At 48.1% G+C, this 17883-nt stretch overlaps 2 protein-coding genes and 1 pseudogene across 4 annotated transcripts; 2 read left to right on the top strand and 1 right to left on the bottom strand.

Moving 5' to 3' along the window:
• Positions 1-12786, top strand: part of LOC9650545 — a 31738-nt pseudogene extending 18952 nt beyond the window's left edge.
• Positions 12787-12853: 67 nt separating this feature from the next.
• Positions 12854-15697, top strand: LOC9631497 (carbon catabolite repressor protein 4 homolog 5). 3 transcript variants are annotated; one of them, XM_024673163.1, is made up of 12 exons: positions 12854-13500; positions 13566-13732; positions 13799-13864; positions 13919-13971; positions 14029-14110; positions 14166-14282; positions 14329-14421; positions 14477-14509; positions 14557-15135; positions 15188-15273; positions 15327-15411; positions 15468-15697. In XM_024673163.1, exons 1-12 carry the CDS (start codon positions 12879-12881, stop codon positions 15516-15518), a joined length of 2034 nt encoding a protein of 677 aa, XP_024528931.1. In that variant the 5' UTR covers positions 12854-12878; the 3' UTR covers positions 15519-15697. The 3 variants fall into 3 exon arrangements, with proteins under 3 accessions (XP_024528931.1, XP_024528930.1, XP_024528932.1); XM_024673164.1 differs by having other exon boundaries at positions 12859-12962; positions 13021-13500; positions 13919-14110; XM_024673162.1 differs by having other exon boundaries at positions 13919-14110.
• LOC9631496 (malate dehydrogenase, mitochondrial) lies at positions 15542-17159 on the bottom strand. Its single transcript, XM_002968275.2, has 7 exons — positions 16846-17159; positions 16602-16775; positions 16360-16528; positions 16244-16305; positions 16069-16190; positions 15889-16006; positions 15542-15838 (listed from the first exon to the last, which is right to left on the bottom strand). Exons 1-7 carry the CDS (start codon positions 17092-17094, stop codon positions 15668-15670), a joined length of 1065 nt encoding a protein of 354 aa, XP_002968321.2. The 5' UTR covers positions 17095-17159; the 3' UTR covers positions 15542-15667.
• Positions 17160-17883: the final 724 nt, after the last annotated feature.

Genomic DNA, 17883 nt, shown 5'->3' with positions numbered 1-17883 from the left:
TAAACCCTCTAGAAAATAACTCCGAGCATCTTCGTCACTCATATTTGCAATCATAATGCGCTTCTGAGCAAACGCATTAACGTAATGCATAAGGTCCCCTCGCTGCTTTAACTGCCGCAGCTCTGCGCGAAGTCTCAGACCAAGATCATCCGGCAAGTATTCCTTACGGATACGAGACCGCATCTTGGTCCAACTTCTAGTCTGCCCTTTTTCGGCACACCTGGCGCCACCAAGTTTTGGCATGATCGGTGAGAAAGGATTGCGCGCACGCAACTTTCGTACGATCATCTACGTCTGCCGCTATGAAGTAGTTCTCCATATCGTAGACCCAGTCTTCCAAAACCTGATAGTCCCGCATGCCTCTGAAATTGGGTGGTTTTGGAGGCTTGAACTTTGAAACTCGTGCAACCGGGGGTGGCTGCAGAACTTCATCGTCCTCAGAACTTGAAGAGGAGTCCGGTTGCTTAGGCTTAGCTGGTTTAATTACCTCAGCTTCTTTCTTCCTCTTCTTGTTCTCCTTCTTCAATTTGCAAATCTCCTTTCGCAAATTCTCAATCTCGACTTCATGAGCCGTGCGCTGCAGTGCTGCAGCATTTGGCTCATCCTCTTTTGACTCGGCCTCAGCCCCTTCCGCAGCATCTCTAGCAGGAGTTTCCTCCTCTTGATTTGCCCGTCTAGAGGTTTCAGCGTCATCAGCATGGTTCCTCTTCACCATCCTGCTAGCTGCATGCATGCCTCTATCAGTAACTAAACATGCATACAACGTTCTTACCGAATGGTGCAATCCAACTAATCCTACACAGGTCGCTTCGGATCTACTAGAAAAGTCTCTGCGTATGCAACTTGAGTCAGAAAATCCGACAAAAGTTGGATAGAAATCGCTGAGACAATTCTCTGATACCAAATGTAGCGCACCTAAATTTGGAGCCGAACTCCAAGCCCGTAGCGCTATGAAATGAGGGTCCGGTACAATCCCACGAGCACCAGCTCCCCGTATCCAGCACCTACACGCAAAATGGTGTCAGACGGAGTCTGGCACAATTTTGGCATACCGGTGGCCTAACGCGAGGAGGAGGGTACTCCACCGACTAGAGCAGCGTGGAGCTTGGGCTTAGACCCAAGCCGGACGCAGAACAAGGAGCGACACAGCCCAGTGGGAGCCAAACTAATGTCTTAAGTGGTCGGACATGCATTCCAACCACTATCCCTACTATACATTTGGAACCCCCCACAGCCCCCCCCCCCCTTGAGGGACACACGCTTTGGGCTTTCACCCCAAGCCTCCCTTAGTACCAGGAGTTAGTCTCTGGGACAAGTTCGAAACTTACTAAATATGGAATGGCCTTAGATTGCGAATTTGGACACGGGACGAACACCATTGTGTTCAGACTGACCTCTACATTCCGTAGATATGCCAAATGAGCGAATCTAGACACTTTCCATAAATAGCATTTGGGACCGAAACGAGACTAACACAAAGGGCGTGATAGCGAGGGTGTTTGGCAAACACAGTAAGCTATCATCTAGCGAATATCGAGGAACTAGTCTCAATATCGCGGGGGTTCCCAACACTAGCAAGTGCAAGTCAATATCATGAGTTTCTCATCACCGTGTCAAGTATGCTTGACTTAATGACAGTTTAGGATTTCCTTCCTTAGTGCCCTTCCGGTCTAAGTGCACATTTGCTGACCAATTTCTCAACTAGCTTGGGCGGAGACCATAAAGGGAACCAGCAGTACCGACCTCCTGCCGTCGTGGCAGTAAGAAGAGAGAGTCCGTAAGTACTAGCCGACAAGTATCTTTCGATACCCGAAGTCACATTCGCGACAGTAGCCGAACCTTAAGTCCAGTCTAGCCCGGGGAGGGGAATTGGGAGAGATTTGGGAATCCGTAGATGGATGGCTAACACTCCGTTGCTCGTGCAGTGAGTAGCTGAAACCAAGTAGGACCAAGTAGGAGCTGGTACCATAGGCGAGAACCTTGGCGAGGGAACTTAGCACAAACCAAGGCAAAGTTGGTCGGATAGACGAGGTAAGCTGGCAAATTGGAAAGGAAAAATTTGTGGCTTACAATTTGGTATCAGAGCCTTTTCCTCAGTTCTAACGAAGGATAGAGGCGGATTGCTGGGAGATGGCAAGGGCGGGGCGTAAGCGAACCCAGGCGGAGACGGAACCTCCACTAGAGCTAGAGCCTCCGGTCGAACAAGAGGCTATGGATGAGGAATCCTTGCATGAGGAGAACTCCAGTGAGGAAACTTCCAAACAGGAGTCCGGTGGCAAGGTTCGGTCGTCTAAGGCTCGATTGGACATTCTAGAAGGACAATTGGCACAGACCAATGCCCTGCTAGAGACTCTCGTATGCAAGCTAAAGCGTGATGAGAAGCGGAAGAAAAAGCGAAAGACTGCGGATGCTGGCAGCGCAGAAGGTGCGGACCCTTCGGCAGGGACTGAGGTAAAACCAGACAAGGTCGAACAAACCGAAGTGGAATTAGTCCCTCAGGCAGTTCCGAAGTACAAACCAAAGCCCCCACCGGTCTTCAAGGGAGTGAACGACTATAAGGTGGTGGAGGATTGGTTTTACGATATAGAGGACTACTTCCGAGCGTTGCGATTACCGAGCTCGGAGAAGGTCCCATGTGCAAAACCATACTTGGCAGATAATGCCAAGTCTTGGTGGAGAACGACAGAGGCCAACGAAGGACCGGTGGCCACTTGGGAAATGATGAAGGCGAGGATCCGCGCAACTTACGTTCCTCTGAATGCTACTCTGCATCTAAGGGATGAGCTGAGTAGGCTGAAGTAGACCGAAACCATTCAGGAGTATGTGAATGGGTTTATGGCAAAGAGGATACTTGTCACGGACATGGGGGATATAGATGCGTTCCATGCCTTCATATCAGGTTTACAAACCTGGGCTCGCGGTGAAGTGATGCGGTGGAACCCGACCAATTACAAGGAAGCGTTGGATGCGGCCATCACGGTGCATTTTAACGATAACCTGCGAAAGGGGAACACAACGGGGTCGGGATCCACGTTTAGCAAAGGGGCTAAACCAAGGGGAACGTTTAGCAGAGGGAAATTCAAAAAGAGTTTCTCTAAGAATGAGTCCTCGGGGTTCCGGAAAGGCAAATCCGGTGGCCAGCGAGCGAGTACGTGGGGGAGTCAAGCGAAAAGAGACAAACCCACGGATAAGAAGGTCAAGTCGTATAGCAGCATGGGAAACAACGTATGCTACAACTACAGTGAAGCGGGACACTTTTCGAGGGAATGTCCCAACCCGAAGAAGGCCAGAGCCAATATGGCCATCAAGTCGGGTGAAGTCCAAATTGAGGTATGTGATCCAATCCCTAACTCAAAGTTACTCATTACACGAGCAACTTTGGTAGAGAGTCGTTCGCGACATCTACTAGCCCTCCGGGGAAAGCTCGGAGGTAGCTTTGTTAAAATCCTTATTGACACGGGTGCTTCGGATAATTTTGTGGCTGCAGACATAGTCTGGCAAGCTGGACTAATGGTGCAGCGGCTAGGCGAACCAAGGACTATAGAGTTTGTTCAAGGTAGCCAAAGCACCGATGAGGTACTTCGACAAGCAAGAGTCGAAGTAGGGACATGGAAAGTAGACATGGATTTCACCGTGTTAGACATGGCGGGATTTGACGTGATCTTCGGAATGGACTGGTTCAATCGGTTCGTGGTAGCCCTGCATGGACAAGGTAGAAACCTTGTGGTACTGACAAATGCCCAAGGAAGAAGGTCCAGGGTGGAGGCCCAGGATCTAAAGGTAGGGCAAAGCAAGGCCAAAGAATCTTGCTTAAACCTAGTGTCCACGAGAGGACAACTCACTAAAGGAATTAAGGCAGCATCTCGGTGAAGAGTGACAAAAAGACAGGAACGGAAGAAGTACCTTTAGTGATCCAACGGGTGTTGGACCAATTCCAGGATACCATGCTGGAGGAGTTACCGGCGGGGTTGCCCCCCGCACGACCGATAGAGCATAAGATTAAGCTGGTCGAGGGTGCTGAGGCGGTGGTTCGTCCCCCCTATCGTTTGAACGAGAAAGAACTCGAAGAGCTCAAGCGCCAACTAGAGGAGTTAGTGGACAAAAGGTATCTTAGGTTGAGCAAGTCGCCGTATGGGGCGCCGGTGTTATTTGTGAAAAAGAAAGATGGATCTATGCGCATGTGCATAGACTACCGGTTGCTCAAGAAGTATACAAAGAAGAACAAGTACCCTTTGCCCAGGATTGAGGACCTGTTCAATAGGTTGGGCAAGGCAAAATACTTCTCAAGGATTGACCTAAGGTCAGGATACTACCAGATCAGAGTAGCTGAGGAAGATGTCGAGAAGACAACCTGTCGAACGAGGTATGGGAGCTTCGAGTTTCTGGTGATGCCCTTCGGGCTATGCAATGCGCCGGCAACGTTTTCGGCACTGATGAACCACATCTTTGTACCCTATCTGGATCACTTCATAGTTGTCTATATCGACGACATCCTGATATATAGCGAGACGCTAGAGGAGCATGCCGAACACTTGGCGAAGGTGTTTGAGAAACTAAGGGAACATAAACTGTATGCTAAAGAGAGCAAATGTGACTTTGCTCAGCAAGAGGTAAAGTTTCTCGGGCATGTGGTGGGCCAGGATGGGCTCAAGGTGGACCCGGAGAAGGTCCAAGCGATCCAGGAATGGGAGCGACCATCGAATGTACACGAGTTGAGGGCATTCCTGGGGCTATGCAACTACTATCGAAAGTTTATCAGACACTATTCGAGAGTAGCCCTGCCCTTAACGGATCAAACAGGAAAAGGGAAGATGGTATGGACAGCGGAATGTGAGGCGGCATTCATCCACCTCAAAGGGAAGTTGAAGAAGGCTCCCGTATTGGCATTACCAGACTTTGGTAAGGACTTTGAGGTAGAAACAGATGCTTCGGACTTTGCGTTGGGCGCAGTTTTGAAGCAGGACAACCATCCGGTAGCGTTCTTCTCGAAGAAGTTGGACAAGGCTCAAAGGAAGTGGCCTGCCCACGAGAAGGAATTGTTTGCAGTGGTCAAGGCGCTCAAGGAGTGGCAACACTACCTTGGGAGACACTTCAAGGTTTATATGGACAATATGGCAACGAAACACTTCTTGTCACAACCCGACCTGAGAGGGAAACAAGGTCAATGGGCCAATGCCTTGGCCGAGTTTGATTGTGAAATTCTGTACAAGCCCGGGAAGAGCAACATCGTGGCGGATGCGCTAAGTCGAAAAATGAGCTTGAGGTTGGCAATATCCAGCGCAACAGCAACCTTCTGGGACGATGTGCGGACAGCATATGAGAACGATGGTCTAGCACAAGAAGTGTTGCTGAGGAATCTAGTGGCACGGGAAGCTCACCAGAGAGGTGAGCTGCCAACGGAAGAGAAAATAGGCTATGCGGAACACAATAGACTCATCTATTACAAGCAAACGAGGGTGTATGTTCCAGAAGGGGAACTAAGGAAGGTAGCCTTAGAAGAGTGTCATGACAGACCTCTTGCGAGACACGGCGGAGTGCCCAAGACAATGGGCTTACTCAAGAGAAAGTACCATTGGCCAGATATGGCTAAGGACGTCCAAGACTATGTAAAGACATGTCCAACATATCAGCAGGTAAAAGCCGTGACTAAGGCTAGTGGGGGCTTTTTGCAAAGCATCCCAATTCCAGATCGTCCGTGGAAATGTCTTACGATGGACTTCATCACGGGACTCCCCCCAAGCGAGGGGTTTGATGCGATATTCGTGGTGGTGGACCGATTTTCGAAAATGGCACATTTCATACCCACCACAACGGAGGTGGATGCGGAAGGTGTGGCGAAGCTATTCTTCGAACAAGTGGTTCGAGTGCGGGGAAGACCGTCAGATCGAGATAAGATCTTCACCAATAGGTTCTGGAGGACTCTCCTGGAACAGTATCGCACCAAGTTGAAATTCAGCACAGCCTATCACCCACAGACAGGTATGGGATGTTAAGTCAAGTTGTTGGCACTAACACTTCTTGATATACGGATAAATGGAAAGGGTGAATAGGCAGCTGGAGGATTATTTGCAATGCTATGTCTCGGGAGACCAAACCGATTGGGTAAGTCATTTGGGACTTGCGAAAATGTGTTATAACAACTCACCACATTCGAGTATCGGGGTGAGTCCATGGGAAGTCATCAATGGGTGAGCTATTGAAGGTCCTGTGGAACTCGGCATGGCCGAGTATCATGGAGAGTTGCCCGCAGTGGAGGCATTCACGGCGGAAAGACTTAGCATTTGGAATCTAGTGAGGGATTCCTTGGAACGGGCTCAACAAAGGCAAACCAAATACGCGAACCAGAAGTGTCGGGATGTAGAGTTCCAAGCTGGGGAGAAGGTGTGGCTGAACACCAAGAACCTCAGACTACCAAGTGGGAACTACCAAGTGGGATCAGCCGAAAGTTGACCCAAAGGTAAAGATGCATGTATTCCTGTAAATGAATTGATCTTGAGTTCCTTAAGCAGGTTCGCGGGGCGTAACGAGATTGAAGCACGAATCGGTAAAGTGGCTTACCGTCTCCGACTTCCTCGAGAGATGGGGAAGATGCACCCAGTGCTCCACGTGAACTTACTCAAGCCGTACTTTGAGGATCCGCTTCGCAAGGACCAAGTGAGACCTTTACCTGAGGTTATCCAAGGGGAAGAGGAATACGAAGTCGAGGCCATCCTCAATGCGCGCAAGAGCAAGCAACAAGGACGCGAGGTGAGAGAGTTCCATGTGAAGTGGAAAGGATTTCCACACTGCGAAGCAACATGGGAATCGGAGGAGAACCTAGCAAACGCGCGAGATCTAGTGGAGGAATTTCTGCAAGGCAGAACTCTATGTACTTATGCAAAGTTCAATTAAAAATATCAATTTGCAAAGTTGAGCAAGTGGCATATATTGGGACCCGAAGGCGCGCCGAAGGTAAGCTAATTAGCATGGGTTGGATAGGTCGACCAGGCGTAGGGCACTACGCCCGACTCCCCGCGAGGATGTCGAATCCGTAGACGTATTCTACGGAAGTTGGGTTCGAGTCCCAACCCCCTAGTAAAGCAAGGCTGGGTTCAAGTCCCGACCCCATACTAGGGCGTGGTGAGGTGAGGGGTATAGGGACACCTATATTCCGTTGTCATGGGCTCTTGGCCGGGGAGGCTAACTTAGGCACACCGCTAAGTGGGGAGATGCCCCCGGAGACATGGTTAACAAGTCCTAGGATAAAAAGAGACGTTTGATGTGGGCATCGAACTTTTTCTATGGGTGGTGGAGTTGTAAGGAACCGACTCCCCGAGATGTCGTAGGCTAAAGGATCCCTGAAAGCTTGACCGAAATGACAAAGAGTTCATCGGATGGGACCGAGTCGAAGATCGAGTCCAAGACCGACTCTGAGACCGAGTTCGAGATAGAGTCCGGGATCGAGCCGAGGCCGAATCGGAGACCGAGATCGAGACCGAGTTCGAGACAGAGTCCGAGATCCAAATCGGGTCCGAGACCGAGTCCGAGGTCGAGTCCGAAGTCGAGTCCGAGATCGGGTCCGAGATCAAGTCCGAGATCGAGTCTGAGACCGAGTCCGAAGTTAGGTCCGAGATCGAGTCCGAGATCAATTCTGAGACTAACTCCACATACTAATATAGCTCAAGGGGTGAAAACCCAAAGCGTGTGTCTCCCAGGGGGGGGGGGGGGCTGCAGGGGGTTCCAAAAGTATAGTAGGGATAGTGAGGTCCAGGAACCAGTCTTGAAGGAACTCTCCAGTGGGGCTTCCAAACCGACTTGAGGTTGAGATTGGGGTCGAGGGGCCTTGGGTGGGAGTGAGCATGGGCTTGAGTGGTGCCGGAGGGGCCACCCAGGGAAGTGCTCAAGAGCAGCTCCCACTCCCGAAAGGGAAACCGACTGCGGTGCTCCCGGCTCATGTGGAGTGGTGCCCCACTTGAGTACCTTGTGGCTCATTGGTCCTCACCCTTCCTAAGGGCTTGGGCCTTCCCTTCGAGATGGAAGTGGGGGGTAGAGGTACCCATACCGGGCCGTTAGGCCACGGTGTTTCGCACCGACGTCCCGAAGCAAGTGCTGCACCCAAGGCTTGGGATTTAGAGGGTCCTATGATCAAGTCTTGTGGTACTAAGGGGTGTTAGGAATCTGGAGGCTTGGTGTGCTTGGCTGCTTGTGCCTGCGGGGAGTGTAGCCGAACCTTAAGTCCAGTCTAGCCCGGGGAGGGGGATTGGGAGAGATTTGGGAATCCGTAGATGGATGGCTAACACTCCGTTGCTCGTGCAATGAGTAGCTGAAACCAAGTAGGACCAAGTAGGAGCTGGTACCATAGGCGAGAACCTTGGCGAGGGAACTTAGCACAAGCCAAGGCAAAGTTGGTCGGATAGACGAGGTAAGCTGGCAAATTGGAAAGGAAAAATTTGTGGCTTACAGGGGGGTTATGCGGGTTGTGGGGGGTTCCAAATGTGTAGTAAGGATAGTGGGTAGGTTGGGCATGGTCGACCAACTTAAGGCATAGTCTAGCTCTTGCTTGCGTTCCTGTCCTTGTTCTGCGTCCGGCTTGGGTCTAAGCCCAAACTCCACACCATGCTAGCTAGTGGAGTACCTATATTCTCGTGTTAGGCCATCAGTATACTAAAATAGCACCAAACTTCATTTGGCTCTGTTTTGCATGCTAGTTCTGGCATTGGGATGTTGGAAACTCTAGGACTGTTCTAAGTTGCTCCGTGCTCCTGTCCCTTCGCTCCTTGGGCTGTAGGCTCGAGAGTTGCTCCGTGGTCCTGTTCCATCACTCCCTGGCTTCATGCTTAGGAGTTTGGCACCGTTTTTTCGTTTAGTGGCCCAAGGCCCTGAACCTCGGGTTCCACACCACTGTCCTATGGACACATGGCATATAGAGGGTTTAGGTTCCACTTCGTGGTGTTATCTTATGGTAAATCACCATAGGATAAAGGGTCAAAACCACATGCGTTACAACATAGCTCCACATTCTCCTTTACGTTATAGAAACTCCTTGCAAAAGTAACATTTTATAAAATCAAGTTGCTCTATAAGTACCTCACCTTATTAAGGTTATATATGTAATACACCATGAAATTGTTTGCAATTGAATTCTTGAAACTAATTGTAGTCTAGTAGTCCAAGTTAAAGCATTAAAGGAACTACTCCTTTGGACTTTTCTTGCAAAGTAGTTAGCTCTCTAAGCCATATATTTCACCCAAATATGCTCATCTTCCCCTCCATGGAATTTTTAGAAGGTGGAAGCTCAAAGACCAAATCCCTATCATAGTCTTCAAAAAGTCTGGATCAATGCACAAAAGTTCCTGCAATGATACTTCGAATTAATGTGCTTATAACTTTCATAGGTTTTAGTAGCTTAAATATAGATTCACTATCCATATGTCCTATATTTGCATTTTTTCTTGAGCTTACCACTGAAGAACTTGCTATTACCGAGGATGCACATCACTCCTTATTTGTTGTTGAAGAAAAAACCTCTTTATTCCAAATTGTTGCATCACTTGAACTTACCATAAACTCCTATAGTTGAAACTCTGCTTCTACAATTGGATTTGGTGCAAAATACATTTTCCCATCCAAAGAACTCTGTAGCACATGTCCTTTATCCTATGGTGATTTACCATAGAATAATCACGAGGCAGAATTTAAACTGTCTATATGCCACATATCACATGCCACATGTCCAAAGGACAATAGAGTGGAAGCTAAGTTTCAAGGTCTTAGGCCACTAAATGAAGGAATGAAGCCAAACTCTTAAGCATAAAGCCAAAGAGCGAAAGTACTAAAGCACAAAGCAACTCTCAAACATACAGCCCAAGGAGCAAAGGGATAGAAGCATGGAGTGACTTGGAGTAGTCCCAGAGTATTTAGCATCTTAATGCCAGGACTAGCCAAAACAGAGCTAAACGGAGTTTGGCACTATTTTAGCATACTAGTGGCCTAATGCGGGAATATGGGTACTCTACTAACTAGCATGGTATAAAACTTAGGCTTAGACCCAAATCAAACACAAAACAAAGATAAACATGCAAATGGGAGTTAAACTATGCTTTAGGTTGGTTAGCCATGCCCAACCTACCCACTATCCTTACTATACATTTAGAACCCTCTATAACCCACCCTCCCTAAGGAACACACGCTTTGGGCTTTCACCCCAAGCCTCCTTTAGTACCAAGAGTTAGTTTCTGGAACAAACTCAAAATTTACTAAATATGGAATGTTCCTAGATTGCAAATTTGGACATAGGACGAATACCACTATGTTCAAGAGAATCTCTACATTCTATAAATATGTCAAATAAGCAAATCTAGACACTTTCCATAAATAGTATTTGGGACAAGAATGAGACTAACACAAAAGGCATGATAGCAAAGGTGTTTAGGAGACACAGTAAGCTATCATTTAGCAAATATTAAGGAACCAAATTCAATATCGTGAGGGTTTTTGATACTAGCAAGTGCAAGCCAATGATACAAGTTTCTCAAACTAAACCGAATATGCTCAGCAAGCAATACAAAGGGTTCTTACCTTATATTTATTCAATTTAAGTGCATGGCCATTGACTAGTTTCTCAACTAGCTCAAGTGGGAATTGATAATGGGTCCACCAATATTGACCTTCTACCGTTATGGCATCACAACAAAATGACCCTTTACCTTAAGCCTTTTTTGTAACATTCTAACCTGATCAAAATGAATCCCAAAGAAAACATATAAGGATTTTTTCTCTATTAGTGACTTCATTTCTAATAATAACTCTCTCTCTTGATATCTCACAATCTCTATTGCAACATTACTCACTATTGGATTTTCAGCCATACCTAAAACAAGGGAAAATCAAAATGCATTTTACAAAAAAAATCAAATCATTAATAGTAGTAAATTCTTATAACTATAATTTTATTTCATTTTCTCCAAAATTGATTTAAGGCTTTAAGGGGGATCTAAGGCTGACATTAGTATTAAAATCAGATTAGGGTTTTTGGCAACTATGGTTTCTAAGCCTGTTAAATGAGTCATGGTGGCTCTATCAAAAAAGTTCTTCGTTCTGTTCATTCGAAATAAAGCACGCCATGGAAAGCGAAGGAAAGATGATCGCTTGCTACAGTAACGGTCTTCCATTTCTGTTTTGACCCTTAACACTCTTCTTTCCTTTCCAGCTGGGAAGCCGATGGTCATCGAGAGATCCAGGTTGCGCCGCCGGGATCGACCGAAGTTCGTCTTAAAATCGTCCACACCTCTCTGTGCCGCACAGACATCACCCTCTGGAAGAATGTAAGCTAAGTTTCCTTTTCTCCTCCTTTTTTTCTTGTCTTGATCTTGCCTCTTCTCAGTCAGGGCAACATATTCCCTCGCATTTTCGGTCCCGAAGCAGCTGGGTGAGTCTACTCTGTCGAAACTCTTGAGATTTCCTGGAACTTGGAGGGTTTTTTTTTGGTCTAGAATCGTTGAGAGCATAGGCAACGATGTGAAGGGTGTTCAACCAGGAGATCACGCACTCACTCTGTTCACAGGAGAGTGCAAAGAGTGTGACTACTGCAAATCCGGAAAGACCAACGTTTGCCAAAAGTATGGAATCGATCCGGAGAGAGGGGTGATGGTGAGCGACGGTAAGAGCAGATTTCTTACAGAGGATGGCAAGACCATATACCACTTTTTTGGGAACTTCAACCTTTAGTCAGTACACTGTTGTGGATCAAGCTTGCATTTGTGTTGTAAATAAGGATGCTCCTCTCGAGAAGATTTGTCTGCTCAGCTGTGGTGTCACTACAGGTAACTCTTGGAAGTTTTAGCTTTTGTTTCTTAGATTTTTATTTTATTTTTTTCTTTCAGGTGTTGGTGCTGCGACAAAAGCTGCGAAAGTGGAGAGGATCCACAGTAGCAATCTTTGTTCTTGGAACTATTGGATTTGCTGTAAGTGAATGGTCATTTTCCAGGCCTTCTTTTGCTTTGGTTTTCAAACGAGTCATGGTTTTCTCGTGTAGGCTGCACAAGGTGCTAAGATTCGCGGATTATTGGCATAGATATAAATCCTTCAAAGCTGGAAGAAGGTATTGCAGATTGTTTTTTCACCTTGCTATATAGGAAAGGCGAAGTTTGGCTTGACGGATGTGATCAATCCAAAAGACCATGACAAACCAGTGCAAGAGGTAATTTGCGTTAACCTATATGTCTTTCTCGCTACAAAAAGCTCATCAAAACTTTTAAGGTGATTCGAGAAATGACTAATGGAGGAGCTGATTACACCATCGAGTGCGTTGGAAATGTGAATATCATTCATGATGCTGTGGAGAGCGGTCATGAGGTGAATTTGCAGAGATGTTAGTAGATCCTACGTAGATTTCTATCGTTTTTGTCTATAACAGGGCTGGGGAGTCACTGTTGAGGCGGGTTTAGACGAAAGCACCAAAGTCCTGACCGTGAGTCCCAAAAATTTCCTCTTTGGACGCTGGCTCACGGGAACTTGGTTTGGGGCTACAAAGGAAGGTCGGAGCTCAATCAACTAGTGGAAAAGTACATGAACAAGGTAACATTTGATCGTTTATATGGTTTACATGGTTTGGGGTGATTATTCATTTGATCGATCTAGGAGCTAAACCTCGATGACTTTATTACACACAAGCTTCCATTGGCCAAAGTTAACGACGCTGTGACTCTGATAAGTGTTTGAGATGCGTGCTCGACGCAAATGCCGTGTGAAAAATCTTTGTATAGACATTGACTGTGCGATTTTAATAATTCGTCATATGCCTATGTGGCTGCCACGTTGGCAATGCGTCATACGTGGCAAAACCCAAAACCCTTTGCCCTAATAATTGGGGGAATGGGGCTTAGGGCTAGCCGTGGGCTATGGTGTGGAAGAGGACGGGGGCGCCTCTATCTAGTCTCTCTGCACTAGGCCGCCCATCGTCCACCGCAGCGCCCGCGCTCAAGGTACGCTCCACGCCATTCGCTTTCGCTAGCTCCAATTTGCGCCTTCTTTCCAAGCCAGGATCTCGCAGTTGCCATGGCGTCGCGGCTCCGACCGGCGATCCGTCGCTAGGGCTCTTGGAATCTAGCGTTGGGGAAGAATCGTCTATCTTGGAAGAGGGTTTGGCGGCGAATCCCGCAGCAATGTGGCAGCAGCAGCAGCAACAGCAATCCGAGTGGAGGAATGCGAATCATCCATTCTGGCAGCAGTACCAGCGGCAGCAGCAGTACCAGCAGCAGCAGCAGCAGTGGAGGAATCAAAACCAGAGCTGGCACGATTTTCCTCGCGAGTTTCCACAGGCGCCGCTAAACAGCCCCCGATACATTGGCGATGGAACGCGCAGGACTTCTCAAGGGCCTGGAACTGGAGCAAGGGCGGCCTTTCAACCCAACAGGTCGTGGAACCAAAGAGACAATAGGAATTGGCAAGGTGGGAGGTTTGTGAGGCAGGATGATACTCGACGCTGGCTCCATTCTAAAGCTCAACCAAGCTCCTTTCGAGGTAATTCTTTCGTTGTTCTTTCTCTCCCTTTCTTTTCTCATTTTTTTGGATCTTTTTCCTTCCAGAAAGGTTCATGTTTCTCTCGTACAACATTCTAGCCGCCGACAATGCTCGGGAGCATTATCGTGAGCTCTACTATCACATCCCAATGCGCTATGTGAAATGGGACTGGAGAAAAGTGCGCTTGGTGCAAGAAATCGAGTACTGGTCACCGGACATTCTTTGTTTACAGGTACTGTTAAAAAAGCTTTGTTTTGTTTTTTTGCTTGTAGCATGTTTATACTGATGATGTTTTCAGGAGGTCGATCGCTTTGCAGATTTGCAAGGCGAGCTAGTGAAGAGAGGATATGCCGGGACGTTCAAGGTTACTGGATGTTATGTTTCCCCTTCTTTTGTACCGAAACCATTGTTTTTACAGCGTCGAACTGGCACTGCCACGGACGGGTGTGCGATCTTTTGGAGAGAGAAAAGGTTCGCAATTTCGCATTTCGCATTTCTTCGTCGTCAAGAGTTACGAGCTGCAATCAGGTTCCTACTACTGGAAGAGGAAAGCATCGATTTCAAGGACTATGGTTTACGGGACAACATAGGACAGATATGTGTTTTGCGGGTATGAATCTCCTGTTCATTTTGTCCTAGAGGAGGATTGACGACTTGTTTTTTAGAGTACAAGAGAAGCAGCCCTCGAGGGAGATGTATCTAGCATAGAAAATCAGGTTTTGGTTGTGGCAAATACTCATATTCTTTTCAATCCAAAACGTGGGGACATTAAACTTGGCCAGGCAAGATTTGATTTTGGTTTTCTTCTTGACTCGTTCCTTTTTCCAGGTGCGAACGCTTCTTAATACAGCTCAGGAGTTGTCTTCGAGCTGGGGTGGCGCGCAAGTTATTGTGGCCGGGGACTTCAATAGTACACCATCGGTGAGTACACAATCAAAAGCTTACCTGGTTTTATCGCTCATTTCTTTTCTTCCAGAGCCCACTCTATCGCTACATCTCCACAGCAGAGGTATTCATTCAACGTTTTCCAAGTGAATCTTAAAAGCTCGTCTGCAGCTTGATGTTTCTTCCCTAGATAGGCGATCAATCTCCGGACAGATAGCTGATGGAGAAGGTGGCTATTATCGGAATCCTTTCTCGAAACCATGGATCAGAGGCCACAATCCTTCCTCAGCTGGATTTTCCAGGATCAATGTGGAAACCACGTCAGTACATAACGAAGATGGCATGATCATAGAAGAAGTTGCCACTTTGGGGATTGCTACAGCAACCGCTGCTGCACAGGAAGAAGAAGACGAGGCGAACGCTGAAAAACTACCGGCGAGTAGCTCCAGTGAGCTCATGGTTATCAAGACAGTGACGGACAATTTAGTTGTCCAGAAGAGTTTTGAAGCTGCGGAGGAAGAAGTTCTCCAAACATCCAGCAAGGAGGTCCACTTTGAAGAGCCTTGGGACACTGAAGAGGGAACTCCAACACAAGAAAAAGGGCTGGGGGACGATGAAACCAACTCGCCCGACCGTGTGGAGCTACCATCGGGATGGACAGTCGAGGAGCTAGTGAATGCCACGGGCACTTCATCGTCTACCAAGGTGGTCCACGACTTAAAGCTGAGCAGTGCCTATTCGGAGATCGAGGTAAGTTCTTTCCTTTCGTTTCTCGCTCGCAAGTTACTAGATCTTGTGACAGGGAAAGGCTGGAAGCAGGGACTCGCAAGGGGAGCCTCTAGTGACGACTTACCATAAGAAGTTCAAGGGGACTGTGGATTACATCTGGTATGGCCACTGTTCCAAAAATATATCCTTTTGTAATGTTCTTTTTGCTCCAGGCACACCGAACGACTCCGGCCTTTGAGAGTCGTAGACATGCTTTCTGTGGATGTTCTTCGTCATACGGGAGGCCTTCCTTCCCAGGTAAAAAACTTTAGCTGGAACTTTCATAGCTTCATTGCTAACTTCTTCTGAATCAGAAATGGGGGAGTGACCACATAGCGTTAGTTTGTGAGATGGAATTTTCCTGACCAAAGCATAAATGCCAAGCAAAGAAAAAAATCGTTATGAAGAGAAGTTATTTTTCTCCAGAAAGGTACACAGCAATTAGAGAGAAGTTCTCAGTTATTTCAATCTCTAGAGTTATCAAAACTGCACTGGTAATTCAATCCATCGTCGCTCACTTGAGACTTTCGATGATCTTCTCGCTCTCAGTGTTGTGCACGTAAGCAACACCCTTGTCGATGGAGCCCATGAGCTCGTCTTTCATTTCGTCCAGGCATGTTTGCTCGTACTTGGAGATCGGTCCCAGCTCGAGAGCTTTCACCATGCCGTGTTTCCCGAGCTCAACCTGAGAAAAAACCATGTAAGAAACCTCCAAAAGAAACAGAAAAAGCTCACCTTGGATGCAAAGAATGGATAATCTGTGACCGAGGAGCCAACGTAGGCGCACTCGATGATATTCGGCTCTCCATTCATTGCCTTCAAGCAGGACTCGGCGAAAAGAGCAGCGGCATAGCTGCAAAAGGCAAAACAAAACCGGTGGAGCTATTTCGAGATTGAATACACGAAACCACTTACGCCATGGACAGTGTCGCAGAACCCTTTCCAGCTTTGGCCTGGACTACTTCCGTTCCACCGTCTTGTGTCTTCCTCGTGAGCTCCTCGACCTCTTCCTTCGACAGAGGTACTTGTGGAGTTGCCTATAGAAATGAAAAGTGATCAGCAAAATGGAGCTTGTAAGCGAAGATCATACCTGTGAAAACAAAGGAAGAATGGTCTTGCCGGCGTGTCCCCCAACGACAGGGACGTCCACATCTGTAGAGGCATCCAGTCAAAAAAGAAGCTTTTTTCGCCAGAGATAACTTCTACCTTCGATCGGGAGGTTCTTGGCTTTAGCATAGAAGGTCCTCGCGCGCACAACATCCAAAGTCGTCACACCAAACAACCTCGTGTGATCGTAAGTGCCCTCGACCTTCAACACCTCGGCAGCAATAGGCACGGTGGAATTCACTGGATTGCTGATCATGTTGATCAAAGCCTGCGTACGCATCCATTCTCTTCAGTCCAAAAAGCCAAGCAAAGGAAAAAAAAGTAGAAGAGAATCGACTTACGAAAGGGCAGTGCTTGGCGATAGCTTGGACAAGCTTCTTCACAATCCCGGCATTGATATCAAAAAGCTCGTCCCGGGTCATCCCAGGCTTGCGAGGAACACCGGCGGGAATTATCACGAGATCCGCGTCCTTGAGAGCGTCCTTGAGCTGATCATCTCCAGCAAACCCATGCACCTGGAAGAACCAAAAGAAAAAGAGAAAAGCTAAAGCCATCGGCTAGACAGATCCAACCCACAAAACCCACCTCTGTCCGGGTGTTGATATGCGATAGATCGGTCGCCACACCGGGAGTCCCCGCAATATCGTAGAGCGACAGCTTGCTGACGAGCGGATTGAGCTTGAGGAGCATGCTTAGCGGCTGCCCAATGCCGCCCGCGGCGCCGAGAACAGTGACCCTGCGGTAAGGCAGCGGCTTCCTCACGGGCAGCGGCTTCCCTCCTGGCACGGACGACATACACCGCTTGAAGATCATCGCCGTGCGCTTGGACGCCATAGCTACCGCGGACTGGATCGATCGATCGCTCGCTCGCTCGTCTTCCACAAAACAAGCGAAGAAACCTAGAGATTTAGCCAGGTATATTCTAGACGTACTGCTAATCCCCGCCGTGCATAAAGCATATTCTTTAATCAGTTTATTCTGCTAAATCTTAAACCCAACGCTGTATATTCTGTTTGTTAGGATATTCTTCTAAATTTGAAACCCTGGGCTTTTAGGGTTCCGCCCGATGCCGCGAAAAATCGTTTGCTGCATAGCGCGCGAAGAGTGCACCGTCAGTAAGGGCTAGAGAAATTCCTGGTCTACCGCGAGCGATGGAAGCTAGCGGCGTCGTGTGTCGTGCGCCACGACAGGGTGATCGCGGTGGAGCGCAAGCACCAATCCTTCGTCGCGGCGTACGTGAGCAGGCGGATGGAGCGACCGGCGCCGTGGGTGTGGACGGTGCAGCGTAAGCGATTCGCCTATCCTCCTGGAAGCATCAAGTACGTGACCGTCCAAGCCCACCATGAGAATCTCTACCAGCTTGAGCCCGACGGTGGAAACTACTTGAACACTCGCCCATGCCCGCGATTCATCCTCGATGCCAGACGCTGCCCGAGCTCCTCTCCTACAAGGACGCCTACTTCCATAGCCCCGGCTCCAAGGTCCAGATCTTCGTGGCGCTCAAGTGCTACGTCAAGTCGCAGATGAGGCAGCTGGTTGCGGTGTTTTTCGAGCGAGATGAAGGCGATGGTAGCAGCGTCACTGCCAGGACTGCCATCTCGTTTGGGGAGGAGGCGCTGAATC

This window comes from Selaginella moellendorffii, unplaced genomic scaffold (genome assembly GCF_000143415.4).
Source record: "Selaginella moellendorffii unplaced genomic scaffold, v1.0 SELMOscaffold_10, whole genome shotgun sequence".
Taxonomy (NCBI): Eukaryota; Viridiplantae; Streptophyta; class Lycopodiopsida; order Selaginellales; family Selaginellaceae; genus Selaginella; species Selaginella moellendorffii.
The sequence above is the reverse complement of the archived record's forward strand: the minus strand, read 5'-3'. Positions and strand labels throughout refer to the sequence as shown.

What these genes read in the sequence shown, in the direction of transcription:
- LOC9631496 (XM_002968275.2), bottom strand. Translation starts at nt 17,094, where the DNA reads ATGGCGTCCAAGCGCACGGCGATGATCTTCAAGCGGTGTATGTCGTCC. An exon ending in ATATCAACACCCGGACAGAG is followed by an intron (nt 16,776 to 16,845) that starts GTGGGTTTTGTG and finishes TGGTTCTTCCAG; the next exon opens with GTGCATGGGTTTGCTGGAGA. An exon ending in TTCTTCCTTTGTTTTCACAG is followed by an intron (nt 16,191 to 16,243) that starts GTATGATCTTCG and finishes TCATTTCTATAG; the next exon opens with GCAACTCCACAAGTACCTCT.
- LOC9631497 (XM_024673162.1), top strand. Translation starts at nt 12,879, where the DNA reads ATGGTGTGGAAGAGGACGGGGGCGCCTCTATCTAGTCTCTCTGCACTA. An exon ending in CGGACATTCTTTGTTTACAG is followed by an intron (nt 13,733 to 13,798) that starts GTACTGTTAAAA and finishes TGATGTTTTCAG; the next exon opens with GAGGTCGATCGCTTTGCAGA. An exon ending in GGGACATTAAACTTGGCCAG is followed by an intron (nt 14,283 to 14,328) that starts GCAAGATTTGAT and finishes TCCTTTTTCCAG; the next exon opens with GTGCGAACGCTTCTTAATAC.